The 18,379-nt window shown below is 34.3% G+C and overlaps 1 protein-coding gene across 1 annotated transcript in view; it reads left to right on the top strand.

Annotated features, from left to right (window-relative positions):
• LOC111047569 (DNA-directed RNA polymerase III subunit RPC3) overlaps positions 1-18,379 on the top strand; it is a 30,453-nt gene that overhangs the window by 4,103 nt on the left and 7,971 nt on the right. Inside the window, exons 2-5 of the mRNA XM_022333354.2 lie at positions 4,826-4,950; positions 5,110-5,234; positions 6,463-6,754; positions 7,905-8,116. Of these exons, the coding sequence (XP_022189046.2) occupies positions 4,826-4,950; positions 5,110-5,234; positions 6,463-6,754; positions 7,905-8,116 (754 nt within the window). The remainder of the gene's footprint in view (positions 1-4,825; positions 4,951-5,109; positions 5,235-6,462; positions 6,755-7,904; positions 8,117-18,379) is intronic.

The following is an 18,379-nucleotide window of genomic DNA, read 5'->3' as shown; positions in this document are numbered from 1 at the left end:
TGGTACATAAGGACGTTGATATAAAAACTGTTCAGGATACGCTTGGAAGGGCTATGGATGAGTGTAAGGTATGGTTCAATGCCAACTTACTTAAGGTAAATGAGAGCAAAACAGAACAAATAATATTTTCTCTCAACAATGTAAGTACTGGTAACCTGAATCTGAATGATGATGTTTTCAAGCCTGTAAAGTTACTAGGAATGTACTTAGATAGTAAACTCAGCTGGGAGTATCACCTAGTGAATTTATATAAAAAGCTTTCTAGAGTAACATTTCTCTTACGAAGACTGACATATTGTGTAAACCTTGATGTAATTAAAATGATTTACTTTGGTCTCTTCCATTCACACTTGATTTATGGAGTAAAACTGTGGGGCAACTCATCTTCTTCAAAAAAATCATTTATATGGCAAAAAAAAGCACTTAGAGTTATATTTGGTATGAAATACAATGAATCTTGTAGAGGAATTTTTGTAGAACACAAAATTATGACCTTGCCTTGTCTGTATATATATTATAATTTAATCTGAGTAAAGAAAAATCCGTCTAATTTTGATAAAAATATTTCTATACATTCACATTATACTAGACATAGGGACGATATAACTAGACCTACAGTTAGGTTGACTAAAACTCTAAAAAGTCACAAGTACCTACAAATTCGCATGTTTAATTTACTACCAGATAATGTTAAGAAGTTGCCATTGAAAACGTTTTGTATTTCTGTTGATAAATGGCTCAAGTCTGAAGCTTTCTATTTTGTCAGTGAGTACCTGGAATATTTCAATGTATATGTGTAATTTTGTTCGTTTCTATAGTCCAACTCGTGATAATTTACTACAATATTTCAATGTGTATTTGTAAATTTGTTCGTTTTATAGTCCAACTTGTGATATTTTACTTATTATTGACGAAGCCTATTGCTTAAATTTTTGTAATGTTGTTTTATGGCCAATAAAATTCTTGATTCTTGATTCTTGATTCTTGTCCTTCAGAAGGTATTGGAGATGTCAGCTGAACATCTGCGGCCTTCAACTTCATGGTTCCTGGCAAACCGATTCCAGTTGAATGCAAACAAGACCCAGCATATCATCTGCAGCTTCTCAAGAAACCTTCCTGGTGATCAAGACCCTGTCAAGCTGCTGGGTTTTGTTCTGGACAATAAACTCAACTGGGGCAGCCATATTCAGCATGTGACCACAAGACTGTCCAGAATTTGTTTTCTGCTGCTGAAGCTGAGGCGTCATGTGACTGAGGCCTATTTAGTCATGGTGTATCACGCGCTCTTCCACTGTTACGTTTCCTATGGCCTACTCATGTGGGGTCATTCAGCAAAGGTTGTGGACATACTGAAGCTGCAAAAACGGGCTACCCGAATTATCACCGCAAGCTATTATTGTGCACACTGCAAGCCCCTTTTTGTTAGACTTGGTATTCTAACAGTGATCTGCCACTTCCTACTTCTTTGTCTAATGTGTGTCAAGAAGAACCAGCAGTACATGTTGACTCGGACTGATGTGCATGAACATAACACCAGACATCGAGAGCTGATTGATATTCCCAGAGTACGCCTTCAGAGATCACAGGTGTGCTTCAGGAGTTCGGCATTGCGATACTTCAATAGGCTGCCTACAGGAGTAAAACAGTTGGATTTAAGAGCGTTCGAGAGAGTTGTATCCAAGCACGTGAATATATGAGTGATAATTTGTCGGAAATGCTGTCTTGCTAAACATGCCTTATGTATGTTTTTGTTTTTTGTGTATTGTATTCTATGTTTTTGACGCCATCGATCCCATATTATGGGTAAAGGATGCAGATTTAGGTATAAAGGTATAAAGACTGTAACAGACACATCTAAACTTGCTGGACTTGCTCTAATTCAAAATCGCAGGAATCATCTAAAATTGCAGGAATAAATCTAATGCTTCAGTCATCCTTTGGTGATTTTAATGTAAACATATATTTCTGAATCTAGTCATTCTGTGATATTGAATAATTTATTACATAGCTTCAATCTTAATTTGATTCAAAACCTCTTAATTCAAATATTAAAAATGATGTACAGTCTGCGCTCTGTAGATGAGCCCCAAGAACCTGCAGTAAGGCTGTTGGGTTTCAACATATACCCAAAATTGTCCTGGAGTGTTCATGTCGAGAATCAGTGTACAAGGTTGTCAAGATCAAAGTTTGTTCTTACAAGACTTAGAGATCAGCTATCAACCCAGCATCTAATAATGGTATATTTTGTTCAAAGTCATCTAGCTTATGGCATGCATTTGTGGGGTCACACAGCCCACATCAAACATCTACTGCTGTACCAGAAGAGAGCAATTAGAACTATTTTTAATAAGAATCAGCAAGAGACTTGTAGACGTTTTATTCGACTCAATGTATTAACAGTACAATCTTAACTTGTATATACTATACTCTGTTCTGTATATAAAAAAGAACTTGTCGTCTCTTGTTCAGCGGTCCCAGATAAATAGTTTTAATACACTATCTAGTCAGACGTTGCATCTTCTACGATGTAGAACAGGCAAATCATAGAACATGCTTTGTAGGTGGTGTCAATTTATTCAACAAGCTTATTGTTGCTGGAGCTAAGAATGAGTCTGATAAAGCTTTAAAAAGCCTATTACTTATAGAAGAATTTTGATTGTTAATGAAGTAATTAGACCTGCCTATGTTGGACATGAATTAGGTTCATGCATAGATAATGTAGCTTCATCTATTTATTTTATTTATTTACAATGCAAATGACAATAATGTAATAACATTGGTAGATATAATAAGGTGGTAATAATAAGGTAGTCCTTGTACTATTTTTCTTCCAAATTTATTAGTGACAATGTCCTAGATAAGATTAGAATTTCACGTGTACAATTTTTGTAAAATTTTAGTCCAAAATAAACATGAAAACATAATCACAGGGGTAGAAATAATTCTGTAAAAGTTGAACCGAAGGTAGTCTCAGATCATTTTGCCATCATTTGTCGTGCTATGTTGGATCTGGATTCTAAAGTAGCTTATGATTCTAATTACAAGTTTCAGAGTTCTAAGAAAATTATAAGGACATTTCCTTATTCAAATGTTCCTTTATCCAAATCGCTGATTAGTATCATTAATAATTTATTGGATTGAGAACTATTCTATTGATTCATTGGAGAATAAATTTATGTTTTTCAATAGGAAAATTTTACCTGCTCTTGAGCTATGTTTTCCAGTTAAGAATGTCATGTGTAAGAAAAAAGTTGCTTTCACCTGTAAATGGTATAATGATGATATTAGACAATAAAAGAATGACTGTTTGCTTATGTATGAGTTATTTAGACAATCAGGTTTGGTTTATTACAAGGATAAGTATAATTTGTTGAGAAACATATTCAAGAAGACGGTGAAGGAAGCCAAATGCAATTATAATTGTAATCGTGTGCTGGCAGCTAAAAATAAGTACCCAAATGCTTAAAATTAGTTAAAGTTATTCCTTTTTTGAAAAAAGGTCCATCTCTGGATTACAACAATTATAGGCCTTTTACCATTATTCCTATAATTTCAAAGATATTCAAGATGGGTACTCTATAAGCAAATTATAAGCTATTTTTAAAGTAATCCACTGTTCACAAATAGTCAATTTGGATAAAGATCAAAAAGAGGTACTCATGGTGCTGTATAAAAATTTATGAAAAACTGTAATAACTGGCTGGATAGTAAAAACAAAGTTCCAAGTAGTTTTTATCACATGTCAAAGGCTTTCGACACCATATCTCATGACATCCTGGTAAAAAAACTGCTAACTCTCTTTGTCTGAATAAAGATAAGACCCAGTTGTTAGATTTTGACTTTGGTTGTAAGACCGATATTAGTTATGTCAAATTTCTTTGCTGTTGAGCAAAGCAATAGCTCATAGAGTAATGTGGAACGCATATTGTTTCATTGGGCATTGAAGTATCTAGAGGTATCTCTATATGTAGATTAAGAAATATTGTTAGCATCGATGTGTTGGTAGCTGTTTACATTGTGTGCATGCTTACATTCAGTCACACCTGTTGTATGATATTTTGTCATGGGGGAGAGATACGAATATGAAAAAACTTATTGGTGTTCAAAAAAGGGCCATAAGGATCATTTGTAAAGTAGATAGTAGAGCACATTGTCGACCTCTGTTTAAAAAACTTAATATTATGATTGTTTATGCTTTGTATGTCTTTGAATGTCCGATGTATACCAGGTATCCATCTTACCTATAAATAGTAATATTCACAATCATTCTACAAGATAAGAAGAAGCACTTGGATTATCACAGTGCAATTACCATTCAACTTTGAAGAGTATTGTTGAATTTTGAAAGAGGTTATTTAATAAACTTCCTGCTCATATTTTAGAATGTGATATTAATGGTTTTAAGGTTTGTGTTAAAAAGACTAATTGACTGCTGTCCATATGGTTATTAGGATTCGTGGTAATGTCTTTGTATTTTCTTGGCTGTGATATACCTGTTTTAAAAAATTTTGTGATATTTTATAAAATGTGTTGATCTTTGTCTTGTTTTTTTTTTGTATATATTACGATGATGACTATTGACGTTTATTGTTATATTTCAATTTTTTTATTGAATTGTTGACTATGTATTGCATTTGTTAAAGTGTTCTGACAATAAATTAATCTTGAAACTTGACTGTTACAAAAGTGCTCATAAAATGGAAATCATCAATAATGCCAAAAAACGAATCTATCAATTACTCTTGCCCAGTTATTATCTGTAATTTACAATTAATTACAAATAACAGCCTAATCTGATTAAATAATCATGTATTTATGTTTATAGGTCAAAAAAGCTCTTGCCATATTGATACAATATGGGTTTGTAATGTACGAGAAAAGTAAATGTCCGTGGCGAGCTGAGTATATCTACTTACCTGAAAAAGTACTTCTCCTTCTTCGATATCAAAGGTAGGTCATTAACTATTTTAAAATAATTTTTGGTGCTTACTCGAAACAATTCTTTAACAATCATGTCACTATATTAGAACCACTATGCGAAATATTCTGTTCAATATCCACAGTCTTCAATTTTCTGACTCTGAAATACTATTTTTCTGATATTTTCAGGTACCTTGAACTGATAGATAATAAGTATGGAAATGAATCTAGGATGCTTCTTGAAGAAATAATGAAACATGGGAGTTCCACTGAGTCTTCTGCTATATTGAAAGCTGTGGAACTATTGAAAAGTGGTAGGTTGGCTGTTGGCATTATTTTCCCCTTCACAGCTTTGCTATGAATATTTAACCTATACCCATATCAATTGATTTAGTGATAAAAAATAGTTGTTGAAAAATGTATTTTTAATATACATAGGCATGCATTGATAAATCATCTTTCAATTTGTTACAACACCCACTTTGATCGATGAATTCGCTGGCATATGGCAGCCTGCCTACTGTTCTTATAATCTGTATGTACCATTACACTAATAAAACTTATTTTCGAGCTTCAAAAAAATAATATATAATAATTTTATTTCTCAATAAGCATTCATTACAAACACAACATTACTACTAGAAATAATTATTCTATTGAGAAGACACTCCCGAGAAAAATTCTATTTTGGGAGTTGCCATCAAAGTCCATTTGTATTATTTATTTGATGCAATCAATTAAAAATAAATTAACTTAAACCATGAAATGTAAATATTCTAACAAAAGAGCTTACAGTCGGAATTTTTACAAAAGTTATTAATATTTTAATAAAAAATGAAAGTGAATGATGGAGACAGTACTACCTTATGTCTAATAGAATATTGTAGTGTAAAACTAGAAGTTTTTTTTTCAAGAGAAGATGAAGAATGAGGTTATGACAATGAACAAAATAATAGTCAATAAGCTCCTGAATGCATCAAAATTGTTTCCTTCCTCTCTGTTGAAAAATGATTATGCAGCACGGGTTTGCGCACAGGCATTCGCCCACGCAGACCATTTTCTTAAAATTTATCTAGATTACTGTATTAATTTAATATATTGTTTTTTGTTGTTGTTTTCATTGGAATTGTGTTTCAGTACATGAGATTTTTAGTTTGTAGATTGCATTTTTTTATTAATAATCATCTTACTGTCTTGTCAAAAAAGTACTCCTGTACTGATGGTACTTAGCTTACAGTAGGCTATACGTTGCATCTCCAACTCCATTGATAGGAATCATGTTCCATCTCTACTAAAAAAGTATCATTTAAAACAAATACGAAAACAACTGATGAAGTCGGCGTTGACAAATCGCTTAGGGTACTATATTAAATTTTATTCAATGAAAACACAAATAATTTTATTCAAGATCGTATCATGAGTAGGCCTATACATCTTATTCAATTTGATATTCATCGTTTATCACCTACACATGTAATTGAATTCAATAAGCTCTGTACATCTCACTGATAATAATTAAAGACGTATTTCTCGATTCTGCAGATGCCAAAAGTATCAGCGACTGTGTAGTAGCACTGAGAAACAAGTTTCACAACCTTATAACCAGTCGGTATCTGATTCGGTGTGCAAACCCGTGCAAGAGTGAGACGGCCGAAGAGCCATCACCATCAGTGCCGCGACTCGTCGTGAACGAGGTCGATCTGCACCGGCCGGCGGTCGTCGATGTCAATGTCCTCTGCAACGCGGCTGAGGGCCAACCGCACACGGCTCAACACTTCGGAGACGCCAATGTCCGTTGGAGACTCAACTACGACCGCTTCCATCAGGATATGAGGTCAGTGAACAGGTTATGAGTCATTGCATCAGTTGATATTCCAGATTTGAATTAATTAAAATGTGCTTGTCTATATTCAGTGTCCAGAAGAAAGCCATCGGAATAATGTTGGGAAAGTCACATTGTTTCTCATGTAGTTTCAATGAAGTTGAACTGAACTGAAGGTGATGAAATTTGAAATTGAAATTTATTCACAACACAACACTGACAAATTTTACAATATTTTATTATTATAATATTAACCTACCGTACAGTAGCTTAACCTTACTTAATAAGGTTTCAAGGAAAGGTTACTGGAAAGTCTGGCAAATCTCTAGTCTTTTTCAGAATATATCTTTGCAAGATATTTGCACATGTGAATTAAAATATTTATTCATGACAGGATTTCTCCCAAAAATTGCATCAATAAGAAAATAATTTCAATGATTCATTATACATAATTAAGAGTACAAAATAATAAGAATATAAAAATATAATTGAAATACTCGTAAAAATTGAACACTACTGCAGAGCTACACCACACCACTATAGATGCAATGAGTAGTGAATTTATATATGAACAAAGGGAGTAGATATTCATCAAAACAATACTAGGTGAACGTATATACAGTGCACATGTATTATATACAGCACCGTATATACAATACGAGATACATCAAAATAGTACAAGAACTCCAAAAAAGTTTTATGAGTTGTAATAGTTCGGAGGGCTCTGAAATAATGAAAGAACCATGAATCTGTTCAGACCAAAATATGGTTTTATAGAAGACTGTTTGTATCAATGGAAAAGTATATTTTATATAGAAAATGATTTCCTATTTTGGAGGAAATTAAGTATATGTATGTATTGGATATTAAGATACTTCATTGGATACTTTAATTCACTGTATTATATTGTATTCTTATGATAATTAGATTCGCCAAACACAGGCAAACAAAATTATAAATAATGGATACCTCAGTATTCTCCCAAAATGAATAATTTCAAATGAATTGATTAAAACCTTTATTAACAATTATTCAACTACTATCGTGACTATCGTGACATATGTAGCAAATAATTCAATTATTGTAAATGATTGAGAAGTGATTGGGAAACAGTTGATACTATGCTCGATAGTAGTCGAATAATGTTTGTTGTGTATTGCAGAGACGAAGTGATGATAGATGCAATGAAAAGACGGTTCGACGACAACGCTGGTGAGCTGATGAAGCAGCTGTTGCAGTTGATGTACCTGCGCACCGAGGCCTGGTGCTCGGACTCCAATCCTGTGCCCGTTCTAGAGCTCAAGGATGCCGTTGCAAAGAAATCGGCAAACCCTTATCTAACACAGTACTTTGAGCAGTATCTGAAAATTATGGGTGAGCTTACATTTTTTCACCAAAACTATTAGTCCAGGCAATGAATGCTCAAAAAAGGGTATGGAGGGAAATGTTTGGAAGAAAAGTTTTACCCCGCAGTTCTGTTTAGGGTAGTAAGGAGGAAAATATATCAAAAGTCTCCACCCCTACCCCCTTTGCTAAGGGGGTGGGGGTGGTTCAAAGGTACCACTTTTTGGAACATGGTCATGATTTCGATGCAGAATTTCAAAAGAAAATTGATGGTGAAGTCCGCACATGAATATCTTGAACCGTTTCAATGATCTCAACATTTGAAGATATTAATAAATGATACAAACATGAAATAAATGAGTACCTACATTGATAAATCGAGTGCTATTGAACACTAATACTAGCTTCTACTAAAAAATTTAACACTTTGAACAATTTTTCATAGCAAATTTGTCAAAGTCATAGCAACTGCTATCACAAGTAGTATTAATTACTGGTATGTTACAAACAGACAATAGACAGTCAGACAGACGTTAATGGAAGCCTACACACTTCCAGACCAGACCACAAACAGTCTGAGTCTGGAAGTGTGTAGGGCTGTCTTCAGACCGATTAATGATTTTCAAACCGTTTGCCGGTCTGCTGGCTTGAACCACAGACAACAGACTGTTTGTGTTTCCCGGAACACTATTTTGGTCTGGTCTTGAAGTGTGTAGCGCTGTCTTCAGATGGCAGACGGTCTCCAGTAGCTCATCGGAAACTTAAATTGCGGAAAAATGAAGATAGAGAAATTGTGATTTCAGATTCGGATTCAGCGCCCTCAAATTAATAAAATGCTTTGCGAGTACTAAAAAATAATCAAAATTGAGGATTTTTTCGATTGCATATAATAATCATTAAATCACTATAAGGTTAGCAGATTTCATGTTTCACTACAAGTTATAGAAGTAATCAATATTAGCCTAAGCCTTTACAATTTATCACTTTTTTCATTAATTTTTTATCATTAACCGGCAGGCCACCCGTGCTTCGCTACGAGAATTGAAAATTAGATTATTTTTGAGAGATATTTATAATCCAAATTCAATCAAATCGTTTTAATCGTGTCTCAGATTCACCATGCAATCAAAAGTTGTTTGCTGAATAGAACTGGATTAATAAATCAATTACACAGTTTCGTCACTGTCATAGAACATTCTATCCGGAAGGGTGCTTTCCCTACATGCAAATTTCAACATATATGTCATGGGAGACGGAAAGAAGAATGTACATTATAGGAGCCGAACTACACCTAGCTATAGGCCTATTCCAAGTTACATTCAAATACATTTCTATAATACTAAGTTAACCAGGAATTTTATTTCAGATAAAAGAAGGATTCTCTTATTGATTATCGTGGTATTTAGTCTGGATTAGGAGTTAACAGAGTCATGTGCAACTGGGTGTAAGCATAGAGAAACAATAGCGTAAGTAGATATCCCATGGTATAGGGCGTTTATGTCGCAACTTTTACTGTGATCTCAAGCCGATTACTGTCGATTATTGTCGATTTTTACTGTTTTGTTGGGGTGAGAGTGTATGAACGGCACAATATGAGAGACTACCAGCGTCATAAAGCTTCACAGGAAAGAACTACGTGGACTATCAGCTTGAGATAACAGTAAAAGTTGCGACAAGGGCGTTTACCTATACCATGGGATATCTACTTATGCTACTGTTTCTCTATGGTGTAAGTCTACAATTTGATGTTTAATTTCACATTTCTACAAATTTCCCTACACCTTTTGCAGCAGCTTTAGTGTTGAGTGTGAAATCTCAAATCTCAAAAATCAAATTTTTGCTACAAATTGACAAAGGAATTTGGAGGGAATGTTTTAAATAAAATTTTTGACTTTGCAGCTTTGTTGAGACTAGTTAGGAGGAGAACATATCAAAAGTACCCATCCCTAACTCATGTGCTAAGGGGATGAGGGTGGCTTAATTGCATTTATCAGCGTTTTTCTTCCACGCTCATATCTTGAGATCAATGCGTTCAACAGACATAACTATCTATTTAAAAATGAAGCTTGATGAATTCTCTACACTGTGTTTTGTGGGATTTTGTAATATTCCCAATATTTCCCGAGATATTCGCACTTGAAGGTGTGTAATTGTTAAAATAACAGGTTTTTATCCAATCTTTAGCTCTTTCAGGGCTTATAACTCTCCAACAATGCATCATAAAAACTGATGCTTATCGTCGGTTTGTAGAGCATTGAATTCTCTTTGAAATTATGTATTATTTCACTATTCCAAGTTTTTATTTCATTGTTATTGCAGCTTCAATGTAGGGGGTGAAATTTTCATTGCTGCAACAAGTGTCAACTCAGCGGTTCCAAACCTTCAACAGAGGGGATAAAGATGCGTACTTTTGCTATGTTTACCTAGCAACTAGACCAAATCAAGCTGCAAAGTAAAATTTTATGTCACAGACACCCCCTTCAAATGTCATTGTCAAACGATCAATTGTTGCAGCAATAGAACATTTATATGAAATCTATACTTATAAAATTCTTATCTGACTCATTGATCACAATTTCTGAAAAAAAACTACTGGATGGATTGCAAGAAAACTTGGAGTATAGCTTCCTTATAGGTCCTAGGAGTATTTCAACTCCAAGGATGGTTTTTAAGGGTTTGAAGTTCGTCTTTTAGCATGTATATTTTTATTTTTCCAATCTCTTAAATATAACAATTCAAATGTCTATACTATATGTTAGTAGAACTATAATCTAGAGAGAGTACCTTTTCGTAGGCTAATAGTTGTTACGGTTGAATTTGGTAACTAAATTGATTTTTAATTCTGTCAGGTTGGACTAAGTTGAGGATGGTTTCTAAACAAGATTTGAGTTCTGTCACTTCATTAGGTAGAAGCTAAAGAACTTAAAATACATTTATTGTGCAAAAACTTGATTGGGCACTGCTGCTTCAATCGGAGCCATTCTTGAGGGTAAAGATAATTTTTATTAATTCTCAATGTTTCATAAAACAAAATTTTATGACGGGAGTTGCTTTTATCAATTGATCCGATTCTATCAATACTACTTGTGTTTGTTTATTCGACAGATCTCGGAAAATGCTTCAACAATTTCGATGAAATTTGGATTATTCAGTATGATATATATGGAGGATCTTTTTAAAACTTCAGAAGTGTCCGTGGTAGAATCTGTGTGTAGAGAATGAGGAAATTTAAATTTGGTCAAAATTTACTTGGGAAAACAAAAGGGTTGTTTATTAAAACGACCAAATGGCTTTTGTTGCTTTCCCGAATGTAGAAATATCTTTTCTACTATCTTCTATCTTTTATGGAAGTAAGGCGCTTTTCCCCTTGATCAATCATCCCCAAAAATTGATTGTTTCACCAAAGAAAATAGAAGGTAGCTTTCGATAAAAATAATTGACCGAGCGAAGTGAGGTCTAAGATTTAAGTCGACGGTTTGGCATTTCTCTTAATGTTTAAATGTTTATATGTTGCGCATTTACGGCGAAACGCGGTAATAGATTTTCATGAAATTGACAGGTATGCTCCTTTTTTAATTGCGCGTCGACGTATATACAAAGTTTTTGGAAATTTTGCATTTCAAGGATAATATAAAAGGAAAAAGGAGCCTCCTTCATTCGCCAATATTGGAGTAAAAATCAGACTATAGAATTATTAATCATAAATCAACTGACAAGTGATTACACAGATGTGTGGAGAAGCCAGTCTATTGCTGTAAATAAATAAATAAATATGATTTTATTGCCGTTAAATTCTTAGTACAATAGGCAAAGTCAAATATTGATTACAGTAAGACAAAAGATAAAATCAAATTTTACAGCAACTGTACATACAAAATTACATTACTGAGTCTTAAAATAATACAGTACCTAAGTAAACTATAAGTCAATTGGATTTTTCAAATACATAATAATTCATTTGAATGTACAAAACATATTCCTTACAGCACAACTTGAGCCTTTAGAACAATATATAAATACAAATAGAAACCTCTTAACTCTAAGCAACAATTATTTCACTCTCAAAGAACTCTTCAACACTATGAAAGGATTTATCACAAGCCAATTCAATAATCTCGTCTTAAATTTCTTTTCTGTCTCTGATTTTAAATCTGTAGGTAATTTATTGCAAATTTTTATACCAAATGTATCATAGCTTTTGGCTGTTTTGGATAACCTATGATAGGGAATATCAATCCTATGACAATTTCTTGTGTTATAGCTATGAGTTTGATGCCTTAATTTTAAATTGGATGAGTTTTTTTTAACATGCAACGATACAGTATATATGTAAAAATTCACTATTGTCATTATTCTAAGCTGGACGAAAAGAGGCTTACAGTGTGCTAGTCTATGAGAATCAGTTAAAACCTGACCACCTTCTTTTGCAATAATAAAATATTTTCTGCATGACTACTATTCCCCACAGTAGTATGCCATATGTTGCAATACTCTGAAAAAAGGCAAAATATATCGATCTCAAATAATTATCTGGAACATGATTTTTCAGTTGTCTTATCAGATAAATCACTCTTGAAAGTTTGCTTGATATATAATTAATATGAGCTTCCCAAGCTGTCAATGAATATCCCCAGAAATTTTACATCGCTTATTGCATCCACACAATCTAAGCCACATCTAAGGGTGAAGTGCATAGTCTGTGTTTTATTCTCGTTGACTATGAAGCCGTTAGCCCTAAACCATGTCGTTGCTTGCATCAGAGTGGTCTCAGTTAGATTTTTAAGATTTTGAAGGTCAGTACATTTATTGATAAATGTTGTGTCATCAGCATACAGTATTGAACGGCAATTTAGAACAGTAGGAAGGTCATTTATCATAAGAATAAAAAGCAATGGCCCGAGAACTGATCCCTGTGGGACACCGAATTTTACACATGCTACATCTGATCTCTTATCTCCAATACACACCTTGTCTACGTCCACAAGATAAGTTTTAAATAAGCTAAGATCTGCTCCACAAACGCCATAAAATTTCAATTTATCCAGTAAGAGAAAGTGCACAACACAATCAAAAGCTTTGCTCAGGTCACAAAAGGTCACCTGAGCATACTCTTTATTTTCAAAAGCGCTCAGAATATTCTTGACAAGAGCATCCATGGCTCCAGTAGTTGACCTACCCTTAACAAATCCATTCTGAGCATTACTTATAATATTGTGCTCTTGAAGATATTCATATAACTGCCTATGCATTATGGTCTCAAGGACTTTTGAAAAACATGGCACCAATGAGATGGGACGATAGCTACCTGGAATATCTTTAAGCCCCTTCTTATAGACAGGTACAATTCTGGAAACTTTTAGCACTTCAGGAAAAACTCCATGTCTCAGACATCTATTTATACAATATGTGAATGGATTTATAATATTATGAATAATTTTCTTCAATAGATTACTTGAAAAGCCGTAAATATCAACACTGGATGAAGCTTTGAAACTAAGTACTATATCAAGTGTGGAGACTTTGTGAAATGATAATTTGGGCTTATCCTGGTTAAGAGGGAAATTAAAGTTTTGCTCCAATATTAATTGCCGTTAAATTGGGCCGGTCAATCTCATCATGAACATCCATCACTGCGTCCAAGAAAACTTATTCATTTCATTGGTGTGAATGGAATTGGATCTTTTCGAGCCTCTTCCTGAACAGATTTTATTATTTTCCATGCGGCTTTGCACTTATTACTAGTAGACTCAATTTCAGAAATGTTATATGTTTTCTTAGCTCTATTAATTAACTGCTTATATGATCTTCTAATATCTAAATATGCCTTCCTAGCTTCATCAGTCATCTCTCCTTGAAATATCTAAATATAACAATACTGTGTTTTTCATTTTCACTAATTGCGGTGTGTACCAGTTTTTTTAGTTTTGTTTTTCTTGTTTTCCTTGCGCCTTGATGATTATTCACAACTATTTTTCTTTCAGGAATGAACATATTAAAATAATAATGTATTATATTGAAAAATCTATTAAATATCTGTTCAGAGTTCAAAGAATGAGTTTCACGCACAAATGTGTTCCAGTCTATATTGAAGAGTGAATTCTTAAATAAGTCGAGATTTTCATCTGTCATTGGCCTAGTTACTACTGTCTTCCTAGTCTTTCTACCGTCCGTATTGGAACAAATATTTAAGTCAACCCAAACACATCATAGTCTGAAAAAGGAAATGCCAGAACATCACATGCAACACTGTCAATCCTGATATTTGTAAAGATATTATCCAAACACGCAGAACCTCTGGTAGCCTTATTTATGGCAGGCCAAATTGAACTGCCTTAGTAAATTCTTAAATTCATGTACAGTTGCTTTGTCCTGAACAATATCAAAATCGGAGTTAAGATCACCTCCGAATACAATACTATAGTTTCTCCATCTAGGTCTACTAAAGAAATTCAATACATTCTCAAGCCCTTCTAAAAAAACACTAGAATCGCCCAAGGGTGATCTATATAGAGACTAGCTAATTTCAGTTTATCTAAAGATATACCAGTAACTTCAATTTTTTTTTCACAATTGAAACAACTTAGATTTAAACAATTGCTATCTGGTACTAGCTCCGGCCTGACATAGATTGAAACTCCTCCATGACTGTAATTTTCTCTACAATAACTATTAACCAGAACATAGTCATCTAGTTTATGAGAGGAATATCGTCCACCTTACACCATTGCTCGCTCAAGCAGAGAGCATGAAAATCATTATCATTCCCAAACTCATTCAAAACTACATGCTTTTTATTAATTCCTTGTATATTCAGGAAGCCCACTCTGAATTTTGAATTTCCTCTGGAATCGTCAATAAATTTATCCGAATTGACCCCCTCAATCCCATCACGATTACTATTGCTGTAACAATCGATATCAGTATTTTCATTGAGAGAATTTACAATGTTTCGCTCAGGAACACACCTGATATAGGAATGTCTAAAAAATTGTTCTCATCAAGTGATTGTTGGTTGTCTGACAACCGCGACAAGATTGAGGAATTCATCTCAGAAAGGAGAATTTGAGAGGGAGACTGGGTCACAGGATTTTGAAATTCTATGAGAGAGGATGGCTGCTGGAACTGAATGGGAGTAACAGGATTAGGCGTGACTCTACGGGTTGGCTCTACAGGTGATTCAGGGCCAACAATACTAACCTTATTCGATGGTCACAGAACAATCATATAAACCACACCCTACACTCTGCTTATAGTTAATATTTACATAGTCACTCATAGTCTTTCCCAGTACTCTCTTTGTCGAATTTTTGTAATGAAGTCCTTTTCTCGTGAAATGATGACGCACCAGGGTACTGCTCACATCACTGTATTTAATTGATGAATTTCCTTCATATTTGATTGTTCTATTTAGAATAGCCGTGTTGGTGAAGCAGATGTCGTCATTGAGAGAAGGTGAATCGAAGCGAGATGGTATGGCACTTACTATAATATTTGTTCCAATGTCAGCAGACTCAATCAAATCCAGACCCTGCATTACGGTTAGATAATTTTTTTTTCAATTTCAGTTGGTTGAGGGGAGATCTATGAACTTGAGCTTTCACTCGGAAATTTCTCTGTCCAGACTCTGGTGGTGATGATAACACTTCACTGTCAGCTAAAATTGAAAAACGATTTCTTGTGAACAGTGGATTCGGAGGCGATACATGGACCATTTTGAAAGTCGTTCTAGGCTTCATGAAAGAGCCTGCAGAATGTAGATTGTGTGTGGATGTATTACAATCAATTTCTTCCACATCCAACATCGATGAAACTCTCTTCGAATCAGCTTCCAATAACTTTATTATCTCCTTTGAGGCAATCTCCAATTTAAATGAATGCACTGCTTCCTCCAAGTCTTTCACTCTCAATTTCAGAGCGCAGATTTCACTCTCCGCCTGTTTTTCATTGGATAATGAATCCTCAAATATCATAGTTCTGTTTTCCCTTCCAATTCTCAACCTCTCTATCAGAGCCTCTTTTTCAAAATTCACATCGTTTAGCATGTTCTTTAAATCAGAATTCACCTTTAGTGCAGCGTCGTAATTGTTCAAAAGCGAGGTGATCAAAGGGATTAAATCAATGACTGCTTCATTTGAGACTTTATCACAGATATCAACCAAAGTGGCGTGAAGATCAATAGCAATATCTATAACTGCGTTGTTAATAAGGCCTCCTTCAACCATCAATATCTGTTTCCATGCCTAGAATCAAATTGTTTCGACTCGCTCTGGTACGTATTACTCTACTCAAAGACATTTTTAAGATGAAGTCTCAGTATGATGTGATTGGGAATAGGAGAATTATAAGAGGGATGAGAAGGAAGCGTCAAGAGGGCAATCAAGAAGAAAGAAGAAAGAAGCCCCTGATTGAGGATGGTGTAAGGATTTATTGAGTAGGCTTTTTTAATTTGAAAACCCGCTTCACGTGAAACAAGCTATAAGAGGTCAATTTGAATTTGTTGTTATGACAACTGAAGAACGCCACAGGTTGCCAAAAGTCAATCAATACAATTCCCGAGATAAGGCAAGTCGACGTTATCTGAGTCAGTTTGAGATTATCTCCAAAGCTGTCTTTTGAAAACGGATCGGTATTAAGAACTGTCAGTAGTGTTGTAGTGTTTGTTCCGTTAATAGAAAAACAGCTGTTTTTAACAAGTAGAATCAAAGCAATTCGAACACGTAAACAATTGAATACCTCCACTGTTCGATCAAACGTGTAGCCTCATACGATTAATGTGTGCAATAATTACTTACAGCTTCGTAACTTCCAGGTATGTACAGTTGCAGAAAGATGTGGTGTAACCGATTAGACTAGTATGATTTAAAAATTATAACAAATCAATCTGAATTTTGCCAAATTTAGAAGAGCAATATTCCTATCCAAAACTGTATCTTGGCAGTCTTGCCAACCTGGCTCCATAAGGTCTATATATAAATAAATCATCTAAATACCGTGGTTTCAATCAGGTACTTGTGGATGAGAATACTGCGTGAGGTCTACTGTTCACAGAACTACTAGTGGAGAATATGCATGACTTGTTGATTTTCACTTCATACTGTCAGTAGCATGCTATCAATAGCATCAATGATCCACATTCAAACAATGCTGACACATTGATGTGAAATGTTGCATTTTATTCCAGCTGTTATGTGAATTCTCTCATTATAGAAATGCGACTATTTCTCCAGCTTCTGCTGAATTGGTTCCCCTGTTGCTCTTTGTTTGTACGCAGAATAAACACCACGAGAATCAATAAGAGGATCCTTCTTTTATCTGAAATAAAATTCCTGGTTAACTAAGTATTATAGAAATGTATTTGAATGTAACTTGGAATATGCCTATAGCTAGGTGTAGTTCGGCTCCTATAATGTACATTCTTCTTTCCGTCTCCCATGACATATATGTTAAAATTTGCATGTAGGGAAAGCACCCTTCCGGATAGAATGTTCTATGACAGTGACGAAACTGTATAATTGATTTACTAATTCAGTTCTATTCAGAAAAGAACTTTTGATTGCATGGTGCATCTGAGACACGATTAAATCGATTTGATTGAATTTGGATTATAAATACTTCTTAAAAAAATAATCTATCATTCAATTCCTGTCGCGAAGCACGGGTGCCCTGCCGGTTAATGATAAAAAATAATGAAAAAAGTGATAAATTGTTAAGGCATAGGCTAATATTGATTACTTCTATAACTTGTAGTGAAACATGAAATCTGCTAACCTTATAGTGATTTAATGATTATTTATGCAATCGAAAAAATCCTCAATTTTGATTATTTTTGAGTATTCGTAAAGCATTTTATTAATTTGAGGGCGCTGAATCCGAATCTGAAATCACAATTTCTCTATCTTCATTTTTACGCAAATTAAGTTTCTGATGAGCTACTGGAGACCGTCTGCCGGCTGAAGACAGCGCTACACACTTCAAGATCAGACCAAAATAGTGTTCCGGGAAGCACAAACAGTCTGTTGTCTGTGGTTCAAGTCAGCAGACCGGCAGACGTTTGAACATCATTAATCGGTTTGAAGACAGCGCTACACACTTCCAGACCAGAGCAAAGATTCAGACTGTTTGCGCCGACTCATGTCAGTCAGTCTGACAGTCCGAGTGATTCCTCCCAAATAGCATCAGCTTTTTCAAATGAATGGAAAAATTACAGAAATAGCATGCAATTAATTTCAGCTGTCTAAATTATAAATCAAAACAAATTTTTTCTTGTGCATTTTCAATGTTAATTTTATATCC

The sequence above is a fragment of the Nilaparvata lugens genome, chromosome 6 (assembly GCF_014356525.2).
Source record: "Nilaparvata lugens isolate BPH chromosome 6, ASM1435652v1, whole genome shotgun sequence".
In the NCBI taxonomy this organism is placed as follows: Eukaryota; Metazoa; Arthropoda; class Insecta; order Hemiptera; family Delphacidae; genus Nilaparvata; species Nilaparvata lugens.
The sequence above is the reverse complement of the archived record's forward strand: the minus strand, read 5'-3'. Positions and strand labels throughout refer to the sequence as shown.